General features: G+C 39.6%; 1 protein-coding gene across 1 annotated transcript in view; it reads left to right on the top strand.

The window, feature by feature from the left end:
* Positions 1-27,605, top strand: part of PCCA (propionyl-CoA carboxylase subunit alpha) — a 222,637-nt gene that overhangs the window by 96,337 nt on the left and 98,695 nt on the right. Inside the window, exons 15-18 of the mRNA XM_079972667.1 lie at positions 4,852-4,920; positions 6,530-6,605; positions 17,446-17,556; positions 24,348-24,450. Of these exons, the coding sequence (XP_079828793.1) occupies positions 4,852-4,920; positions 6,530-6,605; positions 17,446-17,556; positions 24,348-24,450 (359 nt within the window). The remainder of the gene's footprint in view (positions 1-4,851; positions 4,921-6,529; positions 6,606-17,445; positions 17,557-24,347; positions 24,451-27,605) is intronic.

Here is a 27,605-nt window from a genome sequence, read left to right as displayed (position 1 = left end):
AAGGGTGGGAGATGCCTGATAGATTCACGTGGCCCATCGTGGTACTGAGGGAAGAAATTTTAATTATCCTGGAAGCCTAAGAGTAATGGTTTTGAGGATCTCATACAGCGTGGCTGGGCCTTTCCCTTTCTCTTTCTGTGTATTGCCACCATTTTGTTAAAAACAGAGCAGCAATCTCTCCCCCGCCCCCCCGGCAAACTGTTTGCTTGTCTTTTTTTATGCTGAAAGAGAACTTTCGAAATGAAGACATTAATCTGACAACTGTGGGAAGCTATTTGATTCAGAAAGTTGAATTATATGGCAAAAGCCATAGCATTTTCTTTCTAATACACGATAATTCACTCTTATTTTTAATGTTCAGAAGTAAGTGTGGATCTTTATGGGACCAAAACGACACCATCCACACACAAGAGGAGGTATCAGCTGGTCTGCGGGAACCTCAAGTGTTGCAGAAGAATAATAATTGAAATAAAATAAAATAAAATAAAATACAAGCCCTTAGTTGGGCATGGAGCCCCCCAAACTTCCCAACTTGAACTGAGTATGCCCTACAGCTATGGAGTGCTGACTGTTTATTGTGGGCAGGGATGGCAAGACTGGTGGGAGGGAATAAGAAAGGAGTAGTGAGGAGGACTGAATGACTGTAACACTGAGCACGCGCTCCATGTGGCAACATTTTATTGTAAGCCCAGCTTCTCGGAGTAAGGTTTTGGGTGCGTGTATTGCTCTGTGAGTTTACCTTTGGCATAGGAGCATTGACTATCTTTGACATGGGATGTTTGTTTATGCTTTAAATTGAAGGTGTAGACTAGTGTTTCCCAAACTTGGGTCTCCGACTGTTTTTGGACTACAACTCCCATCATCCCTAGCTAGCAGGACCAGTGGTCAGGGATGATGGGAATTGTAGTTCGAAAAACACCTGGAGACCCAAGTTTGAGAAACGCTGATGTAGACAGTGCTTGATGAAAGGAAGGCATGGAATAAGACACTACATTATGCCTTAACGCTGAATTCCATTATTGGCCATTCCTATAAATGATAGCTGTCATACCTTGTGCTTCTAGATACTTTTACTTAAGGAGGGTCTAAAGTAGCTTGCTTACTGCTGGAGCTCAGCCTTGGCACACATGAAGTAATAAGGATGGGGAAGGTTAAAGAGGGGCAAATTAATTGAAATAGTTTTGGCTTACAATTTGACTATCAGCATTTCATTCCTACACATCTGGCATGAAACAGAGAACTTGAGTCCTGGTGTGGCGTCAATGCTTGTGTGTGCATGATGCAAAACTCACCTATCCATTTCTGTGGTGGTGTTGTCACCATCTCCATTATGTATATTCCTACCTTGCCTCACACCTCATACTGTAGCTGTGGAGAGGCCAGCCCACCTGCTTTTATTTTAGTCGTATTGTTGATCTTAATGCATTTGTGTTTTAAGTTCCTTGCCCCAAAGCATACAGAAACACACATTCCTTTTATCATTTTAACTGAATAACCTCATAGGCAGTGGCTGCTTTTAGAACTCAAAATAGCCAGATTTACAAGTGCAACAAAAGGAGCTATTTTTTGTGAATAGAGCATACTACAGTGAACATGTATGCCTGCAATTTGGACACAATTAATCACTTTCTGGTGGTGTGCTGATATAACTGTCACCTTGCTCCATCATAAACGTGCATTTGTTTCCCCAATATGATTTTAAGCAGAATGCTCTAGATTTCTATCATCCCCCTAATTGTGGACAGTTCCTATATTGAACAGAGACCTAGGCATCCATATGGGACAGAATGAATTCAGTATTGGCTTGAGCTACATAAGAGGAATATTCTACACTGAGAATTAGGTAACACAGTTGTGCATGGAGGCTGTGCGCAGTCAGATTGTTAACTGGCTTATTATTTCTTTTTAGTTATTGTCAGTTTTGACCCTCTCTAACCATTTATTTCCACATCTTGTGGCTAAAGAAAAGAAGCTACTGTTGTTGTGGGTCAGAAGAACTGAGACGTTTTTAATTTTTTTTCAAGGCTGGGGAGAGATGTCACCAGAAATTTCATCTTGTTCTCTGTATATAAAGAACAACTAAATGACTAAAAGTACGTTGTACTAGTTTGTAACTTGTGTTAGAATAGTATACAGCATAGATAGCATGGGAACCTAAAAAGATTGTGAATGTACAAACATGATATGCCATATTTGGTGTTTCTGAAGAACTTAACTGACAATCTTGTTTATGAATAATGTATTCATGTTTATGAATAAGTTCTGATATGTTAAGCCTGAACAATAATTTTGCATTTTTGGAGCCACAAACCCATGTAGACACCGAACTGTGGCCACTACTTTGCTGCAAGTCTTTTGAGTCTTAAATATAATGAGAAGTTAATTCTGTATTTCTTGTGGAATTATGCCTTCTTCTCTCTGCAGTTTCTTGACCTGTTTCTGAAAGTTCCTATTGTGGATATTTGGGGGAGAGAAGGTTGATGATTGCAAACATTACATTGCTGGTGATGGAAGGCTGAACTTTTCCCAACCTTAGCTTGTTTTGGTTAGGTTTCTATTTAGGTGATAATTTTTTTAAATTGACGATGATACAAAACATCTCACATAATCAGTTTCCGTCTCTACAACGATGCTCATGACCTTTCAATACTTCCTGTTTTTCTTTTCCTCCATGGCACAGGGATAGCTAAAACCATCATGCTGATTACTGAGTATCTTTGAGATATTTTGAGATTTTTCTGTTGAAAGTGCTTGACAACTGCCATTACAGTTATGCGGCCTGCATTAATGAAGATGTACTCTTACTATGATAAAGGCACTGTTTATCTTTTTTTTTTCTACCAGGAAAAAAATGTGATGCAGTTTTCATTGCAGAGAATAAAGCCTATTAGGACATGTCATTTGGATAATAAAGTCATCAGTGTGACCTCATGTGGATACTGTAGACAAGAGGTTCTACATCTGGCCCCTTGATAATTGCCTAAATTAAAATCTAAAAGCCTAACAGCCGTTGGGTTGACCTCTTTCTGCCTTGCTGCAGACAGATGAGCTGCTGTTTTATTACAAGGGTTTCTTCCCCCAGGTGAAGATTGTAGGGAGTTTCTAAGCCCCATTTCCCCCTCCCTGCCAAACCCAAGCAGAGTATTTCATATTAAACCTCTTCCACTCCAGCAAGTTTCATTTGGTGTTTCTTTTTAAGATTACCAGAATGGTCTTGAATTATCCTGTTGGTGTTGTGAGTAGCGTGCTATCCAGATTTCAAAAGCAACAATCTTAACAAATATTTATTCAGGAATTAGTCATTTTGAAACTTTTCTATGCATAACCTCAGTGCCACTCTTGCAGAAATCAAACCAAGAGAAGAAAACAAAGATCAACAGTAATACTGAATTTTGTTGGCTGACTAACAGCTATCAGGTTCTTCAAAGACATATCTTGTCTCTCTCTGTGTGTGTTTTTTCCCTCCTCCCTCCACAAGAGTTGCAGAATCAGAACTTTAATTGCAGCTGTATCCTTATAAAGCAAAGCCATGGAAAAAGCTGTGTAAACATTAAATCCTCAGGGGAATGCTATCATCAGAAGAAAAATATGCTACAGATGAGAGTGAGGAAGAAAAAGAAAGTGTTGCAGACATGAAAGCTAGAGTATTGGTATTTCTATAGAGCTGATAAGCAGAACTTTAAAGTTTCTGCAGCAGCCCTTCTGGGGTGAGGCCCAGATGATGTATTTACGTAAAGTTTTGATGCAATATATCAGTTACATGGGCATTTTGGTGGGGCACTAGTTAAATTGGACAACGAAAATTCTAGATCTGAGAATTGCAAAACCCAGTCCTCTGTAAATGTCTTATTTTTAAAGTTGGACTTTGAAGAGAAAGAAGAGTGTCAGCATATAAATACTTCTAGGAAGGTTTGTAAACTGAAATAATGTTGACTGATGGACTGCTAACAAAGATAACTTGCCCATGACTCACTTCTTCTTTACTTGTTGAATCTGCCTTATACAGCTCTCTCCCCTCATCAGAGCTCTGTCTCCTTGACTCCTACACCACTCTATTATTGTCTTTTCTCACTTTTACACTCTTACATTCTATACTCTTCCTCCAATCACTTTATTTATAAACACACACACTTATTACATCCGCGTTAAGTTTCCATTTTACCCACTCATTGGGGAAGGACACAACAGAAACTGTTTTGTAATCCTTTTAGCCCCATTGAGGATTAAAAATCTGCAGGAGAGTTATAGCGTTGCTTTTTCCAGAAGTTCCTCCCAACAGAAATGTGACCTTGCTGTCTCTCAGAGTTCTCTGAAACACACTTTATTTTCCTCTTGGAAGAGATATTTTGGGGCCATCATGATGTTTGGAGGCCAAGCCCTCCCTTTGGCTTCTTGGAGCATGAAGGATTCTTCCAAACTAGGAGATGTATGATTACATGGACCTCTGGGGGCAGGCATCCATTTCCCAGTTTAAGAGATGCCAAGAAGGAGCTTTGCAGTAATTAACTTGTATTCCAAGGAGTACATTACTGTGCCCCTTTCTCCCAAGTCCCAACAAGAAACAAGATGTTTGCCCTAGAGGCTCAGCAATTGTCACAGGGGCTTTTGAGGCAATCTCTCATATCTTAGTGGGAGTGTGCTTAGAGGAGGCAGCAGAGTGTGAATTTGTGTGAATTTGTGTGCATACTCTTTGCTGCAACTGGACACCTCTCCCATTGTGAAACAGGAAACTGGACCATCGTCTGAAGTCTGCCAGTCTGTGGGCCCTGAGGTGTTGCTGTATTATGCCAATGCTTGACACTGGCTGCTCTTTTGCCTGCGGTAATATTCTTTTGTCTCACTCTTTTGTAGGTACGTGTTGATAGCGGCATACAGCAAGGAAGTGAAATCAGCATTTATTATGATCCTATGATTTCAAAAGTGAGTTAACTACTTTTCCCTAGTTAAAAAAAGAAATTATAGCTTCTCAAAAAAAATGAACGGGACAGTATTGCAGAGTAGACTGGTTTCATAGTAAAGGTAAAAGGATGATTCTTCAATGCAGTCATATGCCTGTTGACATGGGAGTAGTGTCCATGATGTTCAGTGGGTTTTTCTCTTCTTTTGGTTTGTTTGGTGACATTATACTGTTTCAGCCAAAAATATGTGACAGATGTTTGGGTTAAAATAGCTTCAGGGATTTCAGTAGTAAAAGTGGTTTTAATAACAAAAAACATTTTTTCTAATCAAGGTAAATGTCCAAAAATGAAAGTGTATCTACCCCCTTAAACAGTTAAAAGATGGAAATTCTTTAATTCTTTGTCATACTGTGAAATCCAGAGAAAAAAATGGCTTTTTCCAGGGGATAATTTCTCAGTTTAATAAGGCAAGATATAAACAAAACTTTCGCCAGTGTATTCAGTCCCATTGCTTTGAGCCACAATTAAAACAGAAACAAATTAACCATAGTTTCCTGATCCCCATGTTTCCTGGTTTTTGTAGTGTAGCAGGAGTGCTGAATAAAATTTCACATCTGACAAACAATTCACATTGGTTTCACATGGGTGGATGAGTAAAAAAGCTTGGGACACAGGTTTACAGCCCTCTAGCAGCTATGGTGGCTCATTTACCAGAAGTAATGTATTTAGTGTTAACTCTGGAAGTGTATACTCAGTCTGACCAAACTAAGCCTATTTGAGCACAATATACAACTAGGAGTCTTAGTTTGGGCAGGGGTTAAGAATACTGGTGGCAGGCTGAAGCCCTTAAAGCCCATATCCATAGGCCACATCAGCTGAAACCAATTGCAGGAACTAAGACTAGAAGAGGAACTGTACCAGTATTGGCATCAAGGTCTTAACCAATTATAATTACTTGGGTTATAATATCCAAGGGTTGTAGGGTCTTGTTGAAATCTTGTTACCACCTAGAAGGGCTTTGCTGGACAGCTTTTTTTTTTAAATGCTAAAGGACGATTTCACACAAATGGGTTCCTACTTTTGTTTGGTTGTATACACTTCACCACCTGTGTTCAAGTCAACTCCCTACTGGTTTCATTGGCTGAACTCCCTGATAAACCAAGGAGTCCCAACTGAGGTTTGCTGTGCAGGAGAAACACTGGAGTTTGTAGACCGCCACTGTCAGGCTCAGTTTTTCACCAAGAAATGATCTCATTGTCGCTCGCATCAAAAGTGTGAAATACGCATAACTCAAAGGCATGTGCCATAGCGACCATTTGGCATGAAGGTAACTAAACACATGGTGGACATGGCAATTTTGCGGCATCTTGCTTACCTTTAAAGAAAGCATTGGATAGTCTCAGAATATTTATTTGCTAAATTTATATCTTGGCCTTCCTCTCAAAGGTGCCTAGGATGGCCAACAAGAGATAAAACAATAAAAATGTTAAAAGCATTTTAAAATCGCATTAAAAACTGAAAATTATAAACATCAGATTGAGACTTAAAACCTCTACCACCAAATAATATTTTGATGGTCCTAAATTTTTATATATCATTTTTATATATTATTTTGTGTTTGTGTGCTTTAGCTGATCACCTATGGATCCAACAGAGCCGAAGCTTTGCGAAGAATGGAAGAGGCCTTGGATAGTTATGTTATTAGAGGTAAATTCAATAATATGGGATTCTAATGAAATTGTCTATGGAAAAGCTTTTGAAATGTTAGTTTGACAAATTCAAGGAAACTTGTGTTAAATTAAAAAATATATATTTGGTTTGTTTGTTTTGTGGCATATCAGGCTGCTTTAATTTATGCATTTTACTGTTTTGCATTCTTAAAATTTTAATGCTACACAAAGTGACAGTTTTCTTATCAGATAAATAACTGTATATGTAAAATAGCTACACTAGATTATACCAGTGCCAGAAAGTTGACTCTTTTCAATGCCTGCTCCAAACATTTTATCCAGGTAAGCTTATTCAGACATGCGGGTGTGGATGTGTTTGAATCTTTCTGTTGTCAATTTTACTTATTTTTTAAAGTTTTAAATAATTTAAATATTTATGTTAAGCTGTATAGAAGTTTTAGCACAATTAAACGATATATATGTTTTGCTAAATAAAAATGAAAGTAATTAGACCTCCTATTTCCCTATATCTGGCAGTTCTGATTATTTGGCCCACAGTTTCTTAGCTCCCAGAGTTCTGTTCCTCATTCTGTCCTGTTTGAGCAGCTGCATGTAGCCTTTGCTGTACTGTAAGCAATATGAAAAGTTTCCCCTCGCCTACTATTTTTATTAGCTTGTCTTTTCCTTCAGCTTCGATTTATTTTTGATGTTGATGTTATCAAACTGCCACTAGGAAATGGTCACATGTGGAAAGAGCTATTGCTTCAAAGTTGGCATTGTAGCAGTAACCTGTAAGTTTGGAAGGTGTACTTTCCGATAAAAAATGTTTATGGAATGCAGGCCAGGGTATAACATGACATTTGCAGTCACATGCAAATAATGTATATTCCTTCCTTCTCCCAATTCTTTTTATGTGTATGTCTGCCAGTCGGTAAAGACGGTGATGTGATAATATTTGGAAATAGGATTTCGGTGGAGTAGTGTCATTTTCCTCATTTCTCAAAGCAAGTTGTCTCCTTCTGAGGTTTACTTTTCTCCATTAAAGATAACCGTGTAACTCCAACACTGCAGGATTTCCAGTTGCTTGATGTCTTTCCACATAACCCCCATTGCTAAACTCCAATAAATCAGTGCATTAAAAGAAAGAAATATAGAAAACCCGCTCCCCTTTCCCACTTCTCCACTGCTTATGTGACCTTTTCGCAGAAAGAAGAGACCAGTAACCTGAGAGCTTCAACAAGTCTCTTTCTGTCTTTAATGAAATCCATCCAACTGCTGAAAAATCCTGGCGAATTTGTACTTCTTACCTTTTATTGTTTTTCTAACGTGGTTCTTACTTAGGTGTACAGCATTTTTTTTTTTGTCTGCTGTAAAAATGTGGCTCAGTTGGACAGTTGTCATCTGAATCCCAAAGATTCTCAGTTCCATACACAATCAGAATGCAGCATTTGGCCAAAGGCGCAAGAATAGCCAAAATAATATCTGGCTTTATTTTTAGTGCTAATATAAAACATACTTGCCCTGACCCTCATGCACATGGGAGCTAAGGTTTTTTGGCACATGTTGAGTTCCTAAATCACTAAAATGTTGGTGTCAACTGCAGGTTTGTGTCTGATGTTGGAGTGAAAGGGAAGCCCATGGTTGCTTGGAACTCAGTGCACATATCAGACCACGTTTGGAGCCTGGGATCTAACTTGTGTTCCCAAAAGTGCCTTAAGGATTTTCCTAATTGAAGAATATTCCATTGGGAGTATAAACTAAAATAGGATTGTATGTTTATATTGCGTGAAAATTTTAAAAGAGTGATTTGTTCGTTTTAAACAAAACTGAACCAAAGTAAAGCTACATGTTCTGTTGACGGTTCCAGTTTGCAAAACATATTTCCAATTTTTCTAACTCTGATTGGCTTGATTGGAATCCTGAATTCTGCAACAGCCCAAAGACTGTTAAAGATCACTAAATTTTTGAAATGCTGATAAATTTGTGTTACAGAGCATACCGTGCCAGTGATATTATTTTAAATATAAGAGGTTAAAGGCTATAATGTTGGATGAAAGGGAGAATGCTGTACATTGTAGTTTGCTAAATTTGACTAAAGGGTAAAGGGACCCCTGACCATTAGGTCCAGTCGTGGCCGACTGGGGTTGCGGCGCTCATCTTGCTTTATTGGCTGAGGGAGCCGGCGTACAGCTTCCGGGTCATGTGGCCAGCATGACTAAGCCGCTTCTGGCAAACCAGAGCAGCGCAAGGAAACGGAGTGGTACCTATTTATGTACTTGCACTTTGACGTGCTTTCGAACTGCTAGGTTGTCAGGAGCAGGGACCGAGCAACGGGAGCTCACCCTGTTGTGGGGATTCGAACTGCCGACCTTCTGATCGGCAAGTCCTAGGCCCACAGCACCACCTGCGTCCCTTCTAAATTTGACTAAAAAGAAGCAACTTGCCTAGAGCAAAAAGTAAAGCAAAAATATTCAGGATAAGAATAGGATCTGCTTTTTTTCAAAATATATTTTACTATGGGTAGTATCCAACTATGTCACATTCACAACAGATCCATTGGATTTTATTCAGCTAAGTCCCATTCAGAGTAGACCCATTAAAGTTAATGAATCTAAGTTATGTCCAGTAACTTCAGTGGGTCTGCTCTGAGTTGGACTAATGTTGAATGCCATTCATTGAAATAAATGGTGTTCGGCATGACTAGCCGGTCCATTTATTTCAGTGGGCCTACTTTGCACATGACTTAGATGCAATACCTGTGATTTTTTTTTTAATTAAAAAGTGCAAATCTTTGAATTTGTTGATATTTTATAGCACATGTCCATTCTGGATCAAATAACCAAAATATTTTAATAGTCAAGGAGAACCAAGTGTATGGGGGAAAGGGTTTGCATTCTTGAATCGATGTCGCCTATAGCCTGTGTGGAAGGAATGCATCATGAATTAACATGAAAAGAGCCTGCTGGATCAGGCCAGTGGCCCATCTAGTACAGCATTCTGTTCTCACAGTGGCCACCCAGATGGCTGTGGGGAAACCAGCAAGCGGGATTCGAGCACAGGAGCACTCTCCCTGCCTGTGACTTCCAGCAACTGGTATTCAGATGCATTATTGCCTTCAAATTCAGAGGACAAGTTTGTTTTACATTGCCTATGTTTTATTTAGGGTAAAGGTAAAGGTAAAGGTACCCCTGCCCGTACGGGCCAGTCATGACAGACTCTGGGGTTGTGCGCCCATCTCACTCAAGAGGCCAGGGGCCAGCGCTGTCCGGAGACACTTCCGGGTCACGTGGCCAGCGTGACATCGCTGCTCTGGCCAGAGCCAGAGCCGCACACGGAAACGTCGTTTAACTTCCCGCTGGTTAGCGGTCCCTATTTATCTACTTGCACCCGGAGGTGCTTTCGAACTGCTAGGTTGGCAGGCGCTGGGACCGAGCAGCGGGAGCGCACCCCGCCGCAGGGATTCGAACCGCCGACCTTTCGATCGGCAAGTCCTAGGCGCTGAGGCTTTAACCCACAGCGCCACCTGCGTCCCTGTTATTTAGGGTAATTACCGGTAAAAATCTTCAAAGTGTTCAAGCCTGTGTAGTTTTCTTAATTGGCAACAGAAATGCATACCCTTTACTGAAGATAAGTTATTCAGATGAACAAAATAGCACAATTGTGCTTAGTCAGCATGAATGTTACCATTTTGCATGCTTTATTCTGAACATGACACTTTACTGAATTTGTAGATTTCACACACAGCGACAGGAGTGATGAGTAGGGCTTAATGTGTCCTGTAATCTTTACTTCATCCATAAATGAGTTGTGAATTTTTTCTTTAAAATCCTCACTGATATGGGACATAATAGACTTTGTTCTTGTTCAGGAAAAAATGTGGATGGAACGAACATACAGTCTGAGATCATTGTATCATTATGCATCAAAGACAGAATCTCCACCCTTCCTTTCTTTGGCGTATAACATAGAAGTATCAAATGTTGAAAACCAAAAATGCTCCTGTGGAATATTCTGGATTTCTGGGCAAGGAATTCTGGGAGGTGCGCCAACTAGAGTCAGGTTTTCCTTAGCTAATCCCTTGGCTAGTGACACACTAGAACCCTGCTAATATGGTGATAATTGTGCAACCAGTGTCTGGCCTAGGTTTTGTGCTGCTGGGGGACTTGTGTTTGCTGCTGTTACTGTAAAGACTCAAAAGTCCATAGTAGCTCATACCTGCTCTCGATGAATGACATCAGTGTAATGAAATCCTCCCAAATATATTTGTAGCCCTTGTAGAAAAGATCACTGATCTCCTGCCCCACCCCATCATGGCTGAGTATCGAGTCATGTTTTCCTGCCAGATATTCAAATTCCCCAGGATACAGTTTAGAATGTCTGACAGGAACATGGGGGAAAACCAGGCTTGATTTACTGTAATTTATCTTGTATTTATATTGTAATTTTAAGTTGTGAACCGCCCTGCGATCTGCGAATGCAGGGCAGTAAATGAATGTAATAAATAATTATAATTATAATTTACCCCCCAAATGGCCCATCTTGGCTTTATCCAAGTCTGGTTTAATGTCATAACAAATGCCAGTATTCCAGAAAATGAAGAGCATTTTATATTGTTAAGTACAAATACTATTCTTTGTACTTAATCTATGCCAGAATACAAGTCTAGCTTTTAAGATTTTCGTAAGATGGCTAACTTTGCCATCTTCATGTTTGGTTTCTAAAGTGTATGGCTTTCCCTTAAACTTTCAAAAGCAAGTAGCTGTTTTATGTACACTTGTTAGAGTTAGCCAGTTGACTTAGATCTAATTGATGTCTGCATTGCAGTTAAGACTTTTCATGTATGGGACTCTTTGACTGATAAGTTAAGTATCCGATATTCAGGATTTTCCCTCCCCTGCATAGAATTAGGCCAAGGGTTGAGGACCATTATGCAAGTTAATCTATTAATTTCAAATAATAATAATAATAATAAAATGAATGGAAGCTATTTCAAGAACTCAGACCCTGGCGGTGGTTCTTGTTCAATGCTCCACACACCTCTCCTTTCAGCAAACTCCCATCAAATATACTGTGGCACACATGCACATAGTTACTGTGGCACATAGGTACACTGATGCAATTATGCACATACAGCATTTGAGATAAAATAATTGAAAACAGAAGCCTGCCCTTCTGAGATGATGAAGCGCATATGTAAGGAAACCTTAAGAATATTTGTACCAGGATAGTTAATAGACTGATGTGGGGGGAGGAAAGGAAAGTAAATTCTGTGACAGATACCACTGTAGACACAATTTGGTAACAGCCTGTAGTAAGAACATGACAAGTTACAATTGACCTTAAGTGCCTTTCCAAAGCATATAGTCCCATGGTATTGCACTTGTTGCTGGGAATGTAGCCTCAATTTCAGGCCATTTATACTTGGGTGTTTTAAAAGGGGTAGGGCATGTTCATAGTTTCCACACCCATGACCCCTGCTCTGCACAGACATATATCTTCATTAAATCCGTTGGAATACAGACCCGGGGTAAATCAAAGCAAGCTTTCTTTCGTTGGTTGCAAATCATAGAATGGAAGCTGCGCTGAAAACAATTGGGGTGCAGATCAGGAATTATTACTACAGGGCACAGTGAAGAAAAGAACAAGAGAAGACAAAAACAGAAATTTCAAAGAACAGAAGCTTTGGGGGCAGGAGAGGTTAACAGTAGGGAGAAAGAAAAGGAGATATGAAATAAGGCTGAACCTGACCCAGAGTAGATTAAATAGAAATAAAGTGTAGCTGTGGTAGTGGGAACAGTGTGGAAAGTATAAGAAAATAGTCTGGGGGGGAAATGCCAGGAAAAGGAATTGAAGAAGAATTTATTTTGAGTACTTTGCTTCTTGCCTCTGCACAAATTTCATGCTTCTTGTTTCTGAAATAGTTTAAACTCTTCCTGGCAGTGGGTTGTAGCCAGCCAAAGCCCTCTTAGCTCCACAAGGTAGAAATCATAAATACACTTACTGGAGCATAAGCTCCTGTATTGAAAACTGGGGTTACTTGTAATAAACATTCTTAGGATTGCACTGCACGTCCAGCTTCTGTACCTGAAAAAGCAATTTTGTTAGCCATATTGATACATATGTATTTTGATGTATATGCAGAGGTACCATCATTTTATTTGTACTAGCTGAGTTAGCTTTTGATCTAGAGGGCTCAGTGGTGAACCCTACTTGTGCAGCAAGGCTTCCAACTTTTTCAGGAAACAAATTCTACAATAACCTTAAAAAGAAAAAAGTTTCTAGAGAGCACAATGGGAACATTAAGAGCTGCAGCAAAGACAGGGAGAATGATGATGGGGGAGTTCCACAAGCTCTTCCATGTACCTAATAAACTTTTCCATTGCGGTACATCTCTTTATAATTGTTAAGGGCCACTGTAGATGCTGAATGCGTTAATCCATGGGTTGGCAAACTAAGGCCTGGGGGCCGGATCCAGCCCAATCGCCTTCTAAATCTGGCCCGCGGATGGTCTGCTCATGTTTTTACATGAGTAGAATGTGTTCTTTTATTTAAAATGCATCTCTGGGTTATTTGTGGGGCATAGGAATTCGTTCTTTTCCTCCCCCAAAATATAGTCCGGCCCCCCACAAGGTCTGAGGGACAGTGGACTGGCCCCCTGCTGAAAAAGTTTGCTGACCCCTGGTTAATCTGTTTCTGACTACTTGTGCATGTGCTAGCACTAAAAGCAACTATTATCAAGAGCAGCACCTTGGCTTGTGGAGGAGGAAGGGGAGCACCGTGTGTTGGAAGGGTTAATCCTTCTCTCATTGCTGATGCCCCAATGCAAATCCCCCCACCCCAAGGGCTGATTCCTCTCCTGCCTGTTCAAGCACTGCCTTAACACTGCATGCTAAGGAACTGTTGCAAAAAGCCATAGAATTTTGTGGGATGGAGGTAATCTTTAGCACATAGTACTGTGGCAGCCAGGGACTCGAGTGGCGCTGTGGGTTAAACCACAGAGCCTAGGGCTTGCTGATCAGAAGGTCAGCGGTTTGAATCCCCGCGATGGTGTGAGCTCCCGTTGCTCGGTCCCTGCTCCTGCCAACCTAGCAGTTCAAAAGTATGTCAAAGTGCAAGTAGATAAATAGGTACCGCTCCGGCGGGAAGGTAAATGGCGTTTCTGTGTGCTGCTCTGGTTCCCCAGAAGTGGCTTAGTCATGCTGGCCACATGACCTGGAAGCTGTACGCCGGCTCCCTCGGCTAATAAAGCGAGATGAGCGCCGCAACCCCAGAGTCAGCCACGACTGGACCTAATGGTCAGGGGTCCATTTACCTTAACCTTAACCTTAACCTTAACCTTTACTGTTGCAGCCTTGAGAGTTAAGTATAAGTTGTATTGAAATTTTAAAAGGATGTCAACCTGAATATAATTACAAAATCAAATACATCTTCCATAAGCTTATTTCATATAGGTCCAAGCGATATGGGCTGTATGTTTGTATTTGACAACTGGCACATTGATTCAAGCACGACATTTTTGCAGCGAACATGGATTTACATTGTTGGCACTGAATGTTGTTTTTCCTTCACTTACTTTTCATAATGATTTTCAAGAGGCTGAATGCAACAGATCTTAATTCTCTTGTCTTTTTCCCTTTAGTACTATTTGAACAAAATGGAATACCTATTAAATGCCAACATGTACAGTGCATTTCTAAGATAGTCTTTCAAAGCAGCAAAGCTCAATTATCATTATGCAATTTAAATCTCTCATAAAAATGAATTTAATGCTTTTGCAACTAATAACTATGCAAATAAAGTTCTTTCCATTCCACTTAACACAATTAAAATTCTCAGCAAGTTAAATATATTGAATTGTTTATCTATGGAGAGACATGTAGGACACCAATTAAGTTTACATGGATAAATGCAGATTTGTGTTTTGTGAATGTCAAGTTGACAGAAGCTTAATATTGTAAAAAGGGCTAATCAACACAGAATATGTTTAGTGTCAGTAAATATTTACACTGAAGAATGTTTCCCATGAATGATGAGGTACAACAGTCAGCTTATTCTGAATTTTACTAATTAAATTCTATGACTTGTAGATCACCACATTCATACCATTTATGTATAATTTTTTACAATGTGTATGATTCCATGATAAATATAAAGACTCCGGTGATAAAGGACATATGGGCAAATCTCTTCATTCCTCCCCCTCTTTCTCCCATTATTTAAAGTTGTTAATAAATTGTTGCTTCAGTTCTGTTTTGGAGATAGGAGATAAAATGTTTTGGTAGTTTGTACTGGCAGTTCGGGCCAACAGCCTTCATTGTTGCACGGTCTGGTGCAGGATCGGCCGGTATGTGGCCCTTGAGGCCTTTTTTTGGCAGCCCTCTGCAACATTTGATGCCCCCCCCATAACCCTTGTGCTGCCTTCCTCAAGCTGGGTGAGGTGCTGGGCCTTGGGAAGAAGGTGTGAGGGCTCTGACAGGGTCCTTAAATCATCCCACCTCCATCCCAAAGCCTAGTTAGTGTTTTTCCAGCTTTGAGAAGGAGGTCCAGAGCCTCAGGCATCCTTCCCCAAGCCCAGTGCCTTGCTTAGCTGGTTTTGGGAAGGCAGTGTGACAAAACAGGGTGCTGCCTGAGGGTTCAGTGTTGAAGTATTCTTGCAGCCCACTTGGTATGAAAAGTTGGGGTGCTCTGGTCTAGTGCATTAGAAGTGATTGGGACTAGGGAAGTAGGGACGCCCTACTCAAATCTTGTATTAGTGGTTACCAGCCATGGCCACAGAACAGCCAGCAGGAAAATGCGTATTAAATTTTTGAAAGATGGTATCTACCTGGTCCCCTCACCAACACTCCTTCTCCAACTAATCTATTCTCTTGGGAATTTGTCGGATTGAGTGTGGGTTTTTTTCCTATTTTGTTAGGGTTGTTTTATAGGTTATTGTGTGCCTCTTGTTGTGATGCATTGTTCTTTTGTACTGAATTTGTGCCATGCTTCATGATTTTAAAACTTGTAAGTGCTTGGAGACTGTCAAATGACTAATAAATTGAATAAATGAGAGAGAGAGAGAGAGAGAGAGAGAGAGAGAGCGAGAGAGAGCGACCTTATTATACTGTGTGGAATAAAAAAAGGAAGGGAATGTTTACCATGCAAATCCAAGCTTTTGTGTCCATCGTCCCCGTTACCCAGGCAAATCTTACCACTTCTTGGGACACAGAACAAATCTGCAACATCATTCTTATTTTCTGTCCGTCCGTCCCCCGTTTTTTGACATTGTGAATGAACAGTACAGAAGTTACAGATTTCATTATGTTTCTAGTTTTTGTAACTTTGGTCTCGGCTGCTTGGATTACCAAATGTGGTACAGAAGGAAATATCATTGCACGATGGATGTAATATATAGTTCAATGCGCATGGAGACTGGCCTCTGTTTGATCCTGTGAGAATGTGGGGTTAATGTCTGGCTGGTGTTTTGGAAGCAGCAGGTAGCCAAGAGTAAACTCCTATAGGGGTCCAGATTTCTGTAGCCTCATAGTTATTCACACAGATGGGGGAATACCTTGTGAACTTTCACTGAGGTCAAGCTAAACTGCAAATCATACTTTGAAATTTCTGAAGTCTTAGGAACGTTGTGATTGAGGCTAGAGCACCACGGCTTTCAAGTCGTTTGGTGGAGTAGGTTTGCTTAAGCCTCCCAAATTTGGTGTTAGAAATAGCTGAAGATAGATTTGTGAGCTCTTACAGAAAGGGAAAATTGCATGTTAAAGTGCTTATTTACATATTTATGATACTAGGTCCTATGGATTGCAGACGCTTCCGATTTCTCTCCACATAGTTTGGCATGAATAAAAATAATATTTGATTTTAGTTCTTGGGGCAATCAATAGAAAAAGAGATCCCTGTCATTAGTCATCAGCTATCATATCACCAGGGATCTTACAGCAGTTTGGTCAAGAAATAAAAAAGTGGATTGTGTTTTTTAGCATTTACTCAAGTCTGGGAACGTGTGGCATTATGTGCATAACTGCTGAATTTGCACTCAGGAAACAAATATGTATTGCAGTATTTTCATCTGTGGCTTTTTGTATTTACAAGTTGAATATCTATATATTACTTCCTTAATCTTACATGTTTGTCTGGGAATTTTTGTTACCCTGAATGTGGATTATGTTTGATTCAATGGTATTAAAAGTTATCTTGACTGCAGAGTCCAGTTACAAATATTTTACTGCAGTTGACATGGGAATGTGAGTTTCAAAGTTAACAGGTGGTTCATAGACTGACTTAGCTGAATCATACCCCCAGCATCTTACAATATAACAAGTTTTAAAGTGTTCATTGTTTAAGAATTGGTTCTTAAGCTATATCAGTAAGATATATAGGCTGTGTCTCAGTGTTTAAGGAGGAAGAACAGCATAAAATAACAATAACAATAATATCACAATATAGGAGAAAATGGCTTAGAAATGTTTCAGCCCACAGTGAACACAGAAAGACTGTTCATAGTCCTCAAGTAGAGGAACAGTAAGCCTAAATATCCTTTTCTGTTCTGACCTGACCTGTAGAATTCTGTCTAGTGATATTGTTTGCTGTTGCAGAAAAAGCATAGCCAGATTTAACTTGGCTATGTGCACCACTTGAATATTTTTTTGTGTGCAACTGTAAGTTCCAAGCTAAATGACAGTACAATACTGTAAAATAACATTTATCCATACATTTTGCATCTGGATCTTTCATTACTGTTAGGGTGCTCTGAGTTGGCCACCTACTCCAAACACCAGCACTCTAAATATCTCTGCAGAGCATGTCCATTCTATTCCAGGTACCCTTTGTTATTTCAGCATTCATTAATAATCTAAGATGTCTAAATATTACTGTGCTTCCAGGTGTGGCCCACAATATTGCATTACTACGGGAAGTGATCATCCATCCACGCTTTGTCCAGGGAGACATCAACACAAAATTTCTTCCAGACGTGTATCCTGATGGCTTTAAAGGTTGGTCCTTAATGGAAATGTTAAGCATTTGGCTGGGAGCAAGGATGGCTGAGGGTGGGGTCATGTGTGAAAATTTCCTCTGAAATGGGGACTGGCAGAGATGACTGGCAGAATCCGAGACCAGGACAAAGAGACAGTGGAAGAAGATTGGAAGAAGTTCAAAGACTATCTTAATAAACATTATAAAATTAATGAAGGCTAAAAAGATATGGGTTTAAAAATTAGTGGTTTGCAGGGGCGTTGATTAAGGAAAAAGAATAGAATGATCAAAAACTATGGGAAATATGGGAATGGATTTGCTGATAAGATAAATGAGATTAGAATACAGAAGGGGGAGGTGTGAGGAGGTCGGTGAAATTAGATTTAGAAAAAAAGGTTTGAATTTATACTTGTTTTTTATTTGTTTGTTGGTTTATGTATGTTTTTATTGTTGTTTGTGTTTATATGTGTTTATTCGAAACTTTAATAAATATCATTAAAAAAAAAAAAAAGAAAATTTCCTCTGAAATGGTTTTCTAATTATTCTTTGAACTTGGCTTTTTGGTCTCCCTAATTTTACTTTTAAAAATAATAGTGTATTTGAAAACTAAAGCAATAGTTTCCTTCAACTTCCAGGGAGACTAAAATTCAAGTTGGGATTTTGGAACCCAGTCGATGTTGCTTTGAAGTGAAACTTTTTTTTTCCATAGCAAGATCTGTCGATTTAAGAGAGTTCTGAACCCATCCTCAGCTAGTAAAGTCTGGCATGCTGTTAATAAATGCTGGCATTCTGTGAAAGCATTGGCTACATTGTGTTCCAGGAATCTATTTCTCATTGGAAGTCTGCATAATGGCAAGTTGGGTACTTACTCAGTCCCAAGGATTTACCAAGAGCTGGAAGAGCACTCCTAATTTATTTCATTTACACTAATAAAACATTTAATTAGTATAATATTGATTGAAAGTGGACTCGGGACATGGCTTTTGGAGAGACTTTGACTAAGAGTTAGAAGAATATAGACAAGTAAGAAAAGGTCTTCTGAAAGAGAGAATTTACCCTGGCTGGGTTCCAAAAGATGTTAAATCTTGTAAGCAAGTGAGATTTTATAAGATTCCCATATATGCTTCACTTTTGTTACTGTAGTGATAGCTAAATAGTAAAAGTGAATATTTGTTTCACAGTTCAGCTGTTGAGGTGGAGAATATATTTTCCTCTTCTGAAATAGTGATTGACTGTTAGGGTGGCCATGTAGCCTACTTTATAGTCCTCTATTTGAAGGGATGTCAGAAAGAGAGCAGTCCTCTATTGAAGTCTTCCTCTGTTTGAGGGGCTGTTTAGTCTGGTTTAACAATAATGAACCATAAGAAGGGAGAGTAGAGGTCTTGAAGTTGCCCATAAACAGCACCTGTACAGCAGACAGGTCACAGTCTTCCCCAATATGGTGGGATGTATTGTAATTCTATTTAAATGATAGCAATTAATTCTACATTTTCCTCTAAACACGTTTGCAGGGCCCCCCCCCATTTGTATACTGTGTTTTGGTGATGCATTTTCGATACTTTGGTAATGTGTGAGTGCTGCACAGCTTGGGCTGTGTAACCGAAGCTTTATACCAAGTTATGTGTTGTGAAGGAATGCATCTGTTCAACCATTTTGTTCTTAGCTTTTAAATGGCTGCTTTATGTTTAAAGGCTGTTTTTGCCATGGTGTTTAAGAGGTCACAGGAAGTTCAGAAGGGCAGCTCAGGGAAATGAAACTTAAAAGAGGGTGAGGGAGAAAATTATGGGAACTAGAAACTTAAAACAAACTACCAGTATTCTGATTGACTAACAACTGTGGACAAGGGAGCAGTCGTGTATCTAAGTAAAGTGGGCAAGAGCAATGTTAGTGTTGGCAAGTTGGGAAACTCAAGAGAGAGGGAAAAGCTAGAAATCCGAAGAAGTCAGGACTGAGAAGACTCAGATAAGAAGGACGAAAGCCAAAAACAAGAAGATTGGATGCTGCATTGCTAACGCGTTGAGGTTTTATTACAATCAAGCGATATATAAATTTTGTTAAATAAATAAAATTAAAAATTAAAAATGAGTTATAATGAGCTGAAATTGTGATCATAGCTAATGTAGGGAAAGCCTAGACCAGGGCTACGTATATACCATACATTTAAAGCAAAGAATCCTGGGAGTTGTAATTTAGCCCTTTCAGACCTGCAGTTCCCAATTTCTTCTGGAAAAATCACAACAAGGGTTAAATTGCTGGTTTTCAAAACCCTTAGTAAAATCTCAATTTATTACTGCTTCAACCTATATCTGATGCCTTCCTCTTTTCTCCCATTCCCAGCTTCTTTACCATACTACCCACAGTACAGTGAGTTAACTGGTTAAGTAAGTAATGGGGCTGTGCATGGATTGCCCGTTCCACCCTGTGGTCCCAAATTGTTACCCCCAGATTAGGCTGATTTGGGCCTCCTTTGTCCCCATGACACAGATGCTCCCCCAAAGTAATTTAGGGTGTGTGTGTGTTAAGGGTTTTTAAAACTCTGTTTTAACATAGGGTTGGGAGGGGGTGGGCGCAGCATCAGAACTTCCTGCTTATCAGGAGGGTCTGATCCTGTGTGGTGCTTTTTCTTTACAAGTGGTTTCTTCTTTGCAGTTTCTCTGCCTTCTTCCTTCTCGTACCTAACAGTTCATCCCTTGACAACCCTGGATGACTCTGGGCTGCTCAACCTGACCTGTTACAATCTGGATCTGTCATGGATGCTTTAGTTGAGATTCCTGTATTGTTGGGGGTTAGAATTATAGAGTAGGAAGGGATCCTCATGGCCATCTAGCCCTAACCCCCAACAATACAGGAATCTCAACTAAAGCATCCATGACAGATGGCCACCTCAACCCGAATAAGGCCCAGATCCAGTGAAAGCACACTGGATGAGGAGGAAATGGGAGCATGTGCACAGCCAAAGTTTCAGAGGTTATAGGGCTATTTAGTTGAGACAGCCAGAAAATAAATACCGCATTTTTTGCTCTATAAGACCCACTTTTTCCCTCCTAAAAAGTAAGGGGAAATGTGTGTGCGTCTTATGGAGCAAATGCAGGCTGTGCAGCTATCCCAGAAGCCAGAACAGCAAGAGGGATTGCTGCTTTCACTGCGCAGTGATCCCTCTTGCTGTTCTGGCTTTTGAGATTCAGAATATTTTTTCCCTTGTTTTCCTCCTCCAAAAACTAGGCACATCTTGTGGTCTGGTGCATCTTATAGAGCGAAAAATACGGTACTTCCACTTGTTAGGCAAAAGTGAGTACTACAGATGGGGCTATGTTAGCTGGTTTCCTCAACTATCCCTCTCATGGTGAAGGCTATAGCCTATGGCATCATAAATAGCAGATCATAACATTTTGTAGAACAACAAATTATGATGATCTTCTCTTAACTTCCCAAATATATCGTTTCTATTTTCTCCCATGAGATAGGGTCCTATTCTTAACCCAATAATGTTCCCCTCATGAATTTGTAGAGTACTAATTACCAGTTTACTCATTCTGCTCTTTGTATCAACAGATTTGGTAACAATTAGTTTAGTAAATTGAAGGTATTGAGTGACCCAATTTCGTAGTACTTTTAATGAAATGGAAGAAGCTTCCAAAATTATGACTTAGAAGCCACTAATTTTGAATCATGGGTGTTGTTTTTTAGGTTATTGGGTTTATAGTTTTGAGGTCTACATTATGTATGGCTGCATAACATCTTTAGGAAAACCTTCCATTGCACTATAGCATAAGCCCAAAAGGTGTATAAACTTTAAAGAGAGTTCCTCTCTCAAAACTGATTTATATAATATTTATTAAGTACTGAATAACACCTAGGTGCTGTTGAGTACATTGCATTAATTAAAGATAAAGGTCCTACCTGTATATGTACATTTTATCACTGTGTTTGTCTTCAGGCAAAAATATACATATAACTGGTGTAAACTGGTGGTGAAAGAATGTCGTGATTTCTGTGATTACTACAGTAATATTTAGTGCCATTAGACTTGTGGAAATCACTATAAAAATATGTGTAATTCTACTCCTCATGGTATTTTCTGCATGTGATTCAGTATAAAGTGAGGTCAAGTAGAGAAAAGCCACCTGATAATGGACCCATGAAATTGGAGTGGAAATCCTTCAAATATTAGCAATACTACCCAATGAAATAGGAAAATAGGGTGGACGGAGGTGGGGGGGGGAGTAGCAGGGTACTGCATCCTCCCAGTTCTGGGTGTGTGAAATCCTGTACCCATTTGTATAAATGGAGCTGTCAGTTTCAGGAATACATTTCCACTGTGCCTTGTTTCTCACTGAGATCAACCATTCCTTTTATGTCAAAAAATATGGTGTCTTATTATGATGCTTTTACTAATAGGCTTGTATAATGCAAAGTACCCATGTGTTAGAAAAAGCCCCCAAGATTTTTTAAAATTCAAGGATCAATAACATAAACATATTTTTTTTTACAACTTCTTTTAATTCTATGAAATATCTTGACAGCTTTCCTATTAACCTCAGCTGGCAACTTTTAATTAAATTTTTACTTGGAGTGGAGTACTTGACACATGTTCAGGCTAATTTTCAAGTGTATATGTTCCTCATGTGTCAGCTTTCATCAACACAAAGCAGCTTTTTAAGAAAGGCATTATTTCTTTTGCTTTGCATGCTGCAGTGACGGATTTTCGATAGGCTTCTATATAATAAAGTACTACAAATTCAGTAACTAGTAAGATCCCAAACTTTAAATAGGTGAAGGTTAGAATGTTTCTACTTTACTCCTCTCCATTCAAACAAAATATGATTGCAACCTTTTGGTTTGGAAGAGGATCCCAAAAGATAATAGTATATTATGAAACAAGTGTTCTATTAGCTATTAATGAAACCCCCTCCCCACAGTTTACACAGAGGGTATTTCATGCAGGGTCTTCCATGTACACATCTGTATCTTCAAAGCCCAGGACATTTTGCGGTGAGCAGCTGCCATAGCTCTAAAGGGGAGCTCTTGGTGGGCATTTTTCTCAAGCAGGGATGCTCAGGTGGCAGAATCATGCTCACCAGATTCCTTTACTCCCTCCTATAGTCCTCTTTCATGTATCTTCTAGGCAGGAGAAGAGGCCAAGATCTCACAGGCAGCAAACAGATTTTTCTTACCAGTGGGTTTCACACTTTCTTCTCCACTTGAAAATAGCTAAAACAAAATAAAAAAATTCCTTCCAGTAGCACCTTAAAGACCAACTAAGTTAGTTCTTGGTATGAGCTTTCGTGTGCATGCACACTTCTTCAGATACACAGCATGCACACGAAAGCTCATACCAAGAACTAACTTAGTTGGTCTTTAAGGTGCTACTGGAAGGAATTTTTTAATTTTGTTTTGACTATGGCAGACCAACACGGCTACCTATCTGTAATTGAAAATAGCTGAGAGTCTTGTTGGGCCACTTTATGAATTTTCTACCTGTTGTAGGAATTGTAATGGGTTAAGCTAGATGTTGGGACGCGGGTGGCACTGTGGGTTAAACCACAGAGCCTAGGACTTGCCGATCAGAAGGCCGGCGGTTTGAATCCCCACGATGGGGTGAGTTCCCATTGCTTGGTCCCTGCTCCTGCCAACCTAGCAGTTCAAAAGCACGTCAAAGGGCAAGTAGAGAAATAGGTACCGCTCCGGCAGAAAGGTAAACGGCTTTTCCATGCGCTGCTCTGGTTCGCCAGATGAGATGAAAAACGAGATGAGCGCCGCAACCCAAGAGTCGGCCATGACTAGACCTAATGGTCAGGGGTCCCTTTACCTCTACCTTTAAGCTATATGTTGCATGGATTTTAATGCCATTTTCATTGCTTCTTTTATTTCTTGTACCATGCTTTAGTATGTTACAGCACCCAGAGTAAGTTTGCTCAAGGGCGGATGCCCTGGGTAACCATAGCAAAAGCAATTTGGATGCTGCTTACGACCTGGCTCATACTTCTCTCTGAATAACACCCAGAAGCTCCGTAACAGCACAGATGCCTCTTTACATTTCCCACAATCCTGTGATTAGGCCCTGAGACATGTGGCTTCCTACTAGGAACTGTCTTTGCTTTATCAAGTAAAGAACTGAAACCGTTGCTGCTTCAAGAGGTTTAGATACCCACCCAAATTTATTATCAGCTGCAGAATTGAGTCGCAGTATGCTTTGCAATGCTGTAGTTGCAATCCAGTTATTGTTGGTATTGGTTCATTAAAGGTAAAGGTAAAGGATTGGTTCATTAGTAAAGTACTGGAATTTGGTGCTGAAGATGCTTTGTTGCAGAGTCCTTCTGAAGTTGGATCAAATGTAGATGGTGTTTCTGCTGGGAATGTCCAGTGGGCTAATGGGGGAAATTTCTAAGTGGGGCGTGAGAGTAAGGTAAACTGAAGACCCAGATATCTAAAAGACTGCCTACTCCTAATCAAACCTGCTTGACAGATGAAGACCTACTTAGAGGCACATTTTAAGTTCTCCTGCCTTCTGAGGTGAGGTGGGTAATCACCGTGGACATAGACCTCTTAGTGGTAGCACCCAACATTTGGAATTCTCTCCTCAGGGAGGAATGCCAAGTGTCAGGCAAATATCTCTTTTTTTAGGCTTCTAAAACATTTAAATCTGATTGCTACTGGTTTTTACACCTTTTTTCCTTTGCTGTAATTTATGCTTTATCCATTTTTTAAACTGCCCTGAGAATTATTGCTGAACTGAAGGGCAGGGTATGAAATCTTGTAAAAATGGTTCTGATGCATATTACAGTTTTGAAAATTGATTTTGAAATCTTAGGACACACGTTGAAGGACTCTGAAAAAAGGGAGCTACTGGTAACAGCGGCGTCTTTGTATGTGATTGAACGACTTAGATCACAGAGATTTCTGGGAACGCCAAGGTAAGTTTGTTTGTAGAAAGTCATGTATACTGACTCACTTTATTAATGGTTCAGGTAGGTAGCTGTGTTGGTCTGACACAGTCAAAATAAAAAATAAAAATAAAAAATTGTCCAGTAGCACCTTAGAGACCAACTTAGCTTGTTCTGGGTATAACCTTTTGTGTGCATGCACACTTCTTTAGATTTACATTTATTAATGGTGCTTTTGCATAGACAGAGGAACTGATCAGAATTTGCAAGATTTCATGATTCCCCCCCCCTGAATTCTACTGATGCAATAAGACTTTTTTCTTTTCTTTTTTTAAATAAAAAGTGTACCTAACCCTGTACCACCAGTTACCAAATTATTTTAAATAGGTGACCATTTCCTGCTTGAAATGACTTTGGCGTTAAAGGTAGCATAGACGTAGACCAGGATACAGAAGATCATGCAACTAGTTCCACTTGTCCAACAAGCTTGTGCTTCCCAGACAGCAGTCATCTCTGGCAATCTGCGTCTGAAATTCAAAATTTCAGGGACAGTTTGTGATGATGTCATGTGAACCTACTTTTCAAAGAAAAAAGTTTTGAGATTTTACTAGATGTGTGCAAAACCATGAACGTGTGTAAATTAACTGTTTCAACCCTAATCATAGTGACATGGTGAGTTGTGCTCATGAAAAGATCCATTTGGTTAATGGGAAATGAAAAACTCACCTGAAAATTCCCTTTATTCATGGAAAGAAAGGTTAGTGACCATGCCATAGGCCATACTGACATATAATGCTAAGCCGTAGTTTATGGAGAAGTCTGAATGAATGTGAGTAAAGCGTTGGGCTCACACGCCTCCCCTCCTGTCTCCTTATCTAGCACGGCAGAGCTTAGTTTCGTTTTTGTAGAAACCTGGCCTGGTTTTACATTTGAACCAAAGACCCTGGTTTAAAACCAAATCTGATTCCATTAACCGTCGGTCATGAAGCTGGCTTGTTAAACAAAGCAGCTTTGTTTTTGTTTTTAAAATAACAGCATCCCTAATTCAAACACAGCACTTGTGATTTAACAGAACAGCCTATAAAGGACGGGGGGAGCCCCACCCAAATTCCAAAGTACAAGTATTGCTATATAATAAATGCACAGTATTTTGTAATGCAACTTCTCTAGGCATATAGGAAAATATAGCCTCCCTTATTATCTTATTTCAGTTATTATTTCCTGTGTGAAGAAAGCACGACCTCTCTAGCTATAGGAGTATTAGCCACCTCTGTTGGACATCATGAAAGGGTTTGCTTAAGTCGATATTGTGTCAGATACGCTTACCTTCTTCACCTTGCTCTCTTAGTTGTGCTTCGCAACTTTTTTCTTGAGTCAAGTGTGATAAGTATTGGAGAACTGGCAGTTCTTGTTTGTGTTCCAGGCCAAATATCAAGCTTTTCCAATATAGTGAATTTTGAACGATTTGTTTATTTTTTTTTTTAGCAAGCTATGCTCTCAGTTTGCTTTGTTGATAATAGCTATAACATTTCCTAATGAAAGCAGACTAGCAGACAAAACCTTAGGATTGCCAGGCCTATCATTTGGACTCATCTGTCAGGAAGAAAATCCACTTACATTCAAGTTGTTTGTTTTGCATGCACAACAGGGGGAAAAAAATCCGGTGATGGAGATCTCTGACCCCCTTTTTTGTGATTATATTCCATTGTCTGCCTCCTCTTATTTCAGAAAATCTTGTTGATAATGAACCTAAACCTATCTCTCTGCAATTTAAACCCATTTACCTTTCGGTCTGTCCTCAGTGATTATGACAACTAATAACGTTTTCCTGTTTTTTTACTAAAAGGGTTCTTAATAAATACTGACTGCAGTAAAAAATAAATTGCAGATAAATGGCTGCAACTTTCTGCAGAAAAAGAAAAGAAAAATCTGCTATGGTATACTTCATCAACCCTTAACATGTGCTTGTACCATGTTACATATCTGATTCTGCATTGGAGAAGGTGTCTGTTTGTCTAACCAATGGAGGACTAAAGGACATAGTTAGCATTAGTTACTGTAAGTCTGCTTTGCACAGAAATCTCTATACGTCAGAGGGGTTGGCTTCAGAAAACCAGTTGCTGGAAACTGCATTCGGGTCCTGCTAGTGGGCTTCTCCTAAGCATCTAATTAGCCATTGTGAGAACAGGATGCTGTACTTCATTGACCACTTTCTGATCAGGCAGGGTCTTCTTCTGTCCTTATTAATGATTTGTAATGTGTATTGCTTTTATAACCATTTTTGTGTGTGTAAACCTTGGGGAACTGTAACAATAACCCAATTGCAGAATTTGCCTTGGCCAGTGAAGCTGATTTATCAACAAAAACAATACACAATTGATTTTCTCAGAAAAATAAATGGAGTTAAAAACAACAGCAGGTTTTATAACTGCTGCTGACTTTTGCTCTACCTGATCGTTATTGGCTTGTGGGGCATTGTGCACTGTGATTTGGGTGACTCATTTGAATGGGTGGTAGCCATAGGGGCGATTGTCCCTTTCTTGTTTTTAACTACTTCTCTGCTACCTCACATTCTTTTACTACCTCCACCCCTTGGCCACATCAGTGGTGGAGCTGGGAAGTGTCAGCGGAGGACCATGCTGGATGTGCAGTTGATTGGGGTGAGGACAGTATGTAAAAGTGGCTCTGTTGCAATTATAGCAAGAGAAGTGTGTATTTTTGCTTCCTATTAATTCAGTTCAGAACTTTTTAAAAATATATATATTTTTATTTGATCAGTTTTAAAGCTAGCTTTTCAAGCATTCTTTTTCTTAGGAAAAATCGCAGCAGATTTCTGTTTTCTAAGTAATTATCTAAATGCTTGATATCACGTGGGTCAATGTGATAATAGGCTTCTTGGATAACAGGGGCACAGATTTCTTACAGGCAGTAGCTGTGAATATATTTTGCACTGTTTTGAACCATTATACGTAGCATTTACCGTATTTTTTCAATAGGTTGGTTTATTGTCAAGTGGGTGCCACCCATTGCTTCAAGTCATTTTTACATTAGGCGATAAAACAACAATCCTGCGGTTATCATGATGTCAGATTATTATACAGTTTCCAGTGAACATAGTTTGGCTTGAGAGAATCTAGCTTGTTTAGCGTAGCCAAGATCTCTCAAACTAAAAGTGATGTTCAACT

Source organism: Podarcis cretensis (assembly GCF_951804945.1).
Source record: "Podarcis cretensis genome assembly, chromosome: 4".
Taxonomy (NCBI): Eukaryota; Metazoa; Chordata; class Lepidosauria; order Squamata; family Lacertidae; genus Podarcis; species Podarcis cretensis.
This window is presented reverse-complemented; position numbering and strand designations above follow the sequence as displayed.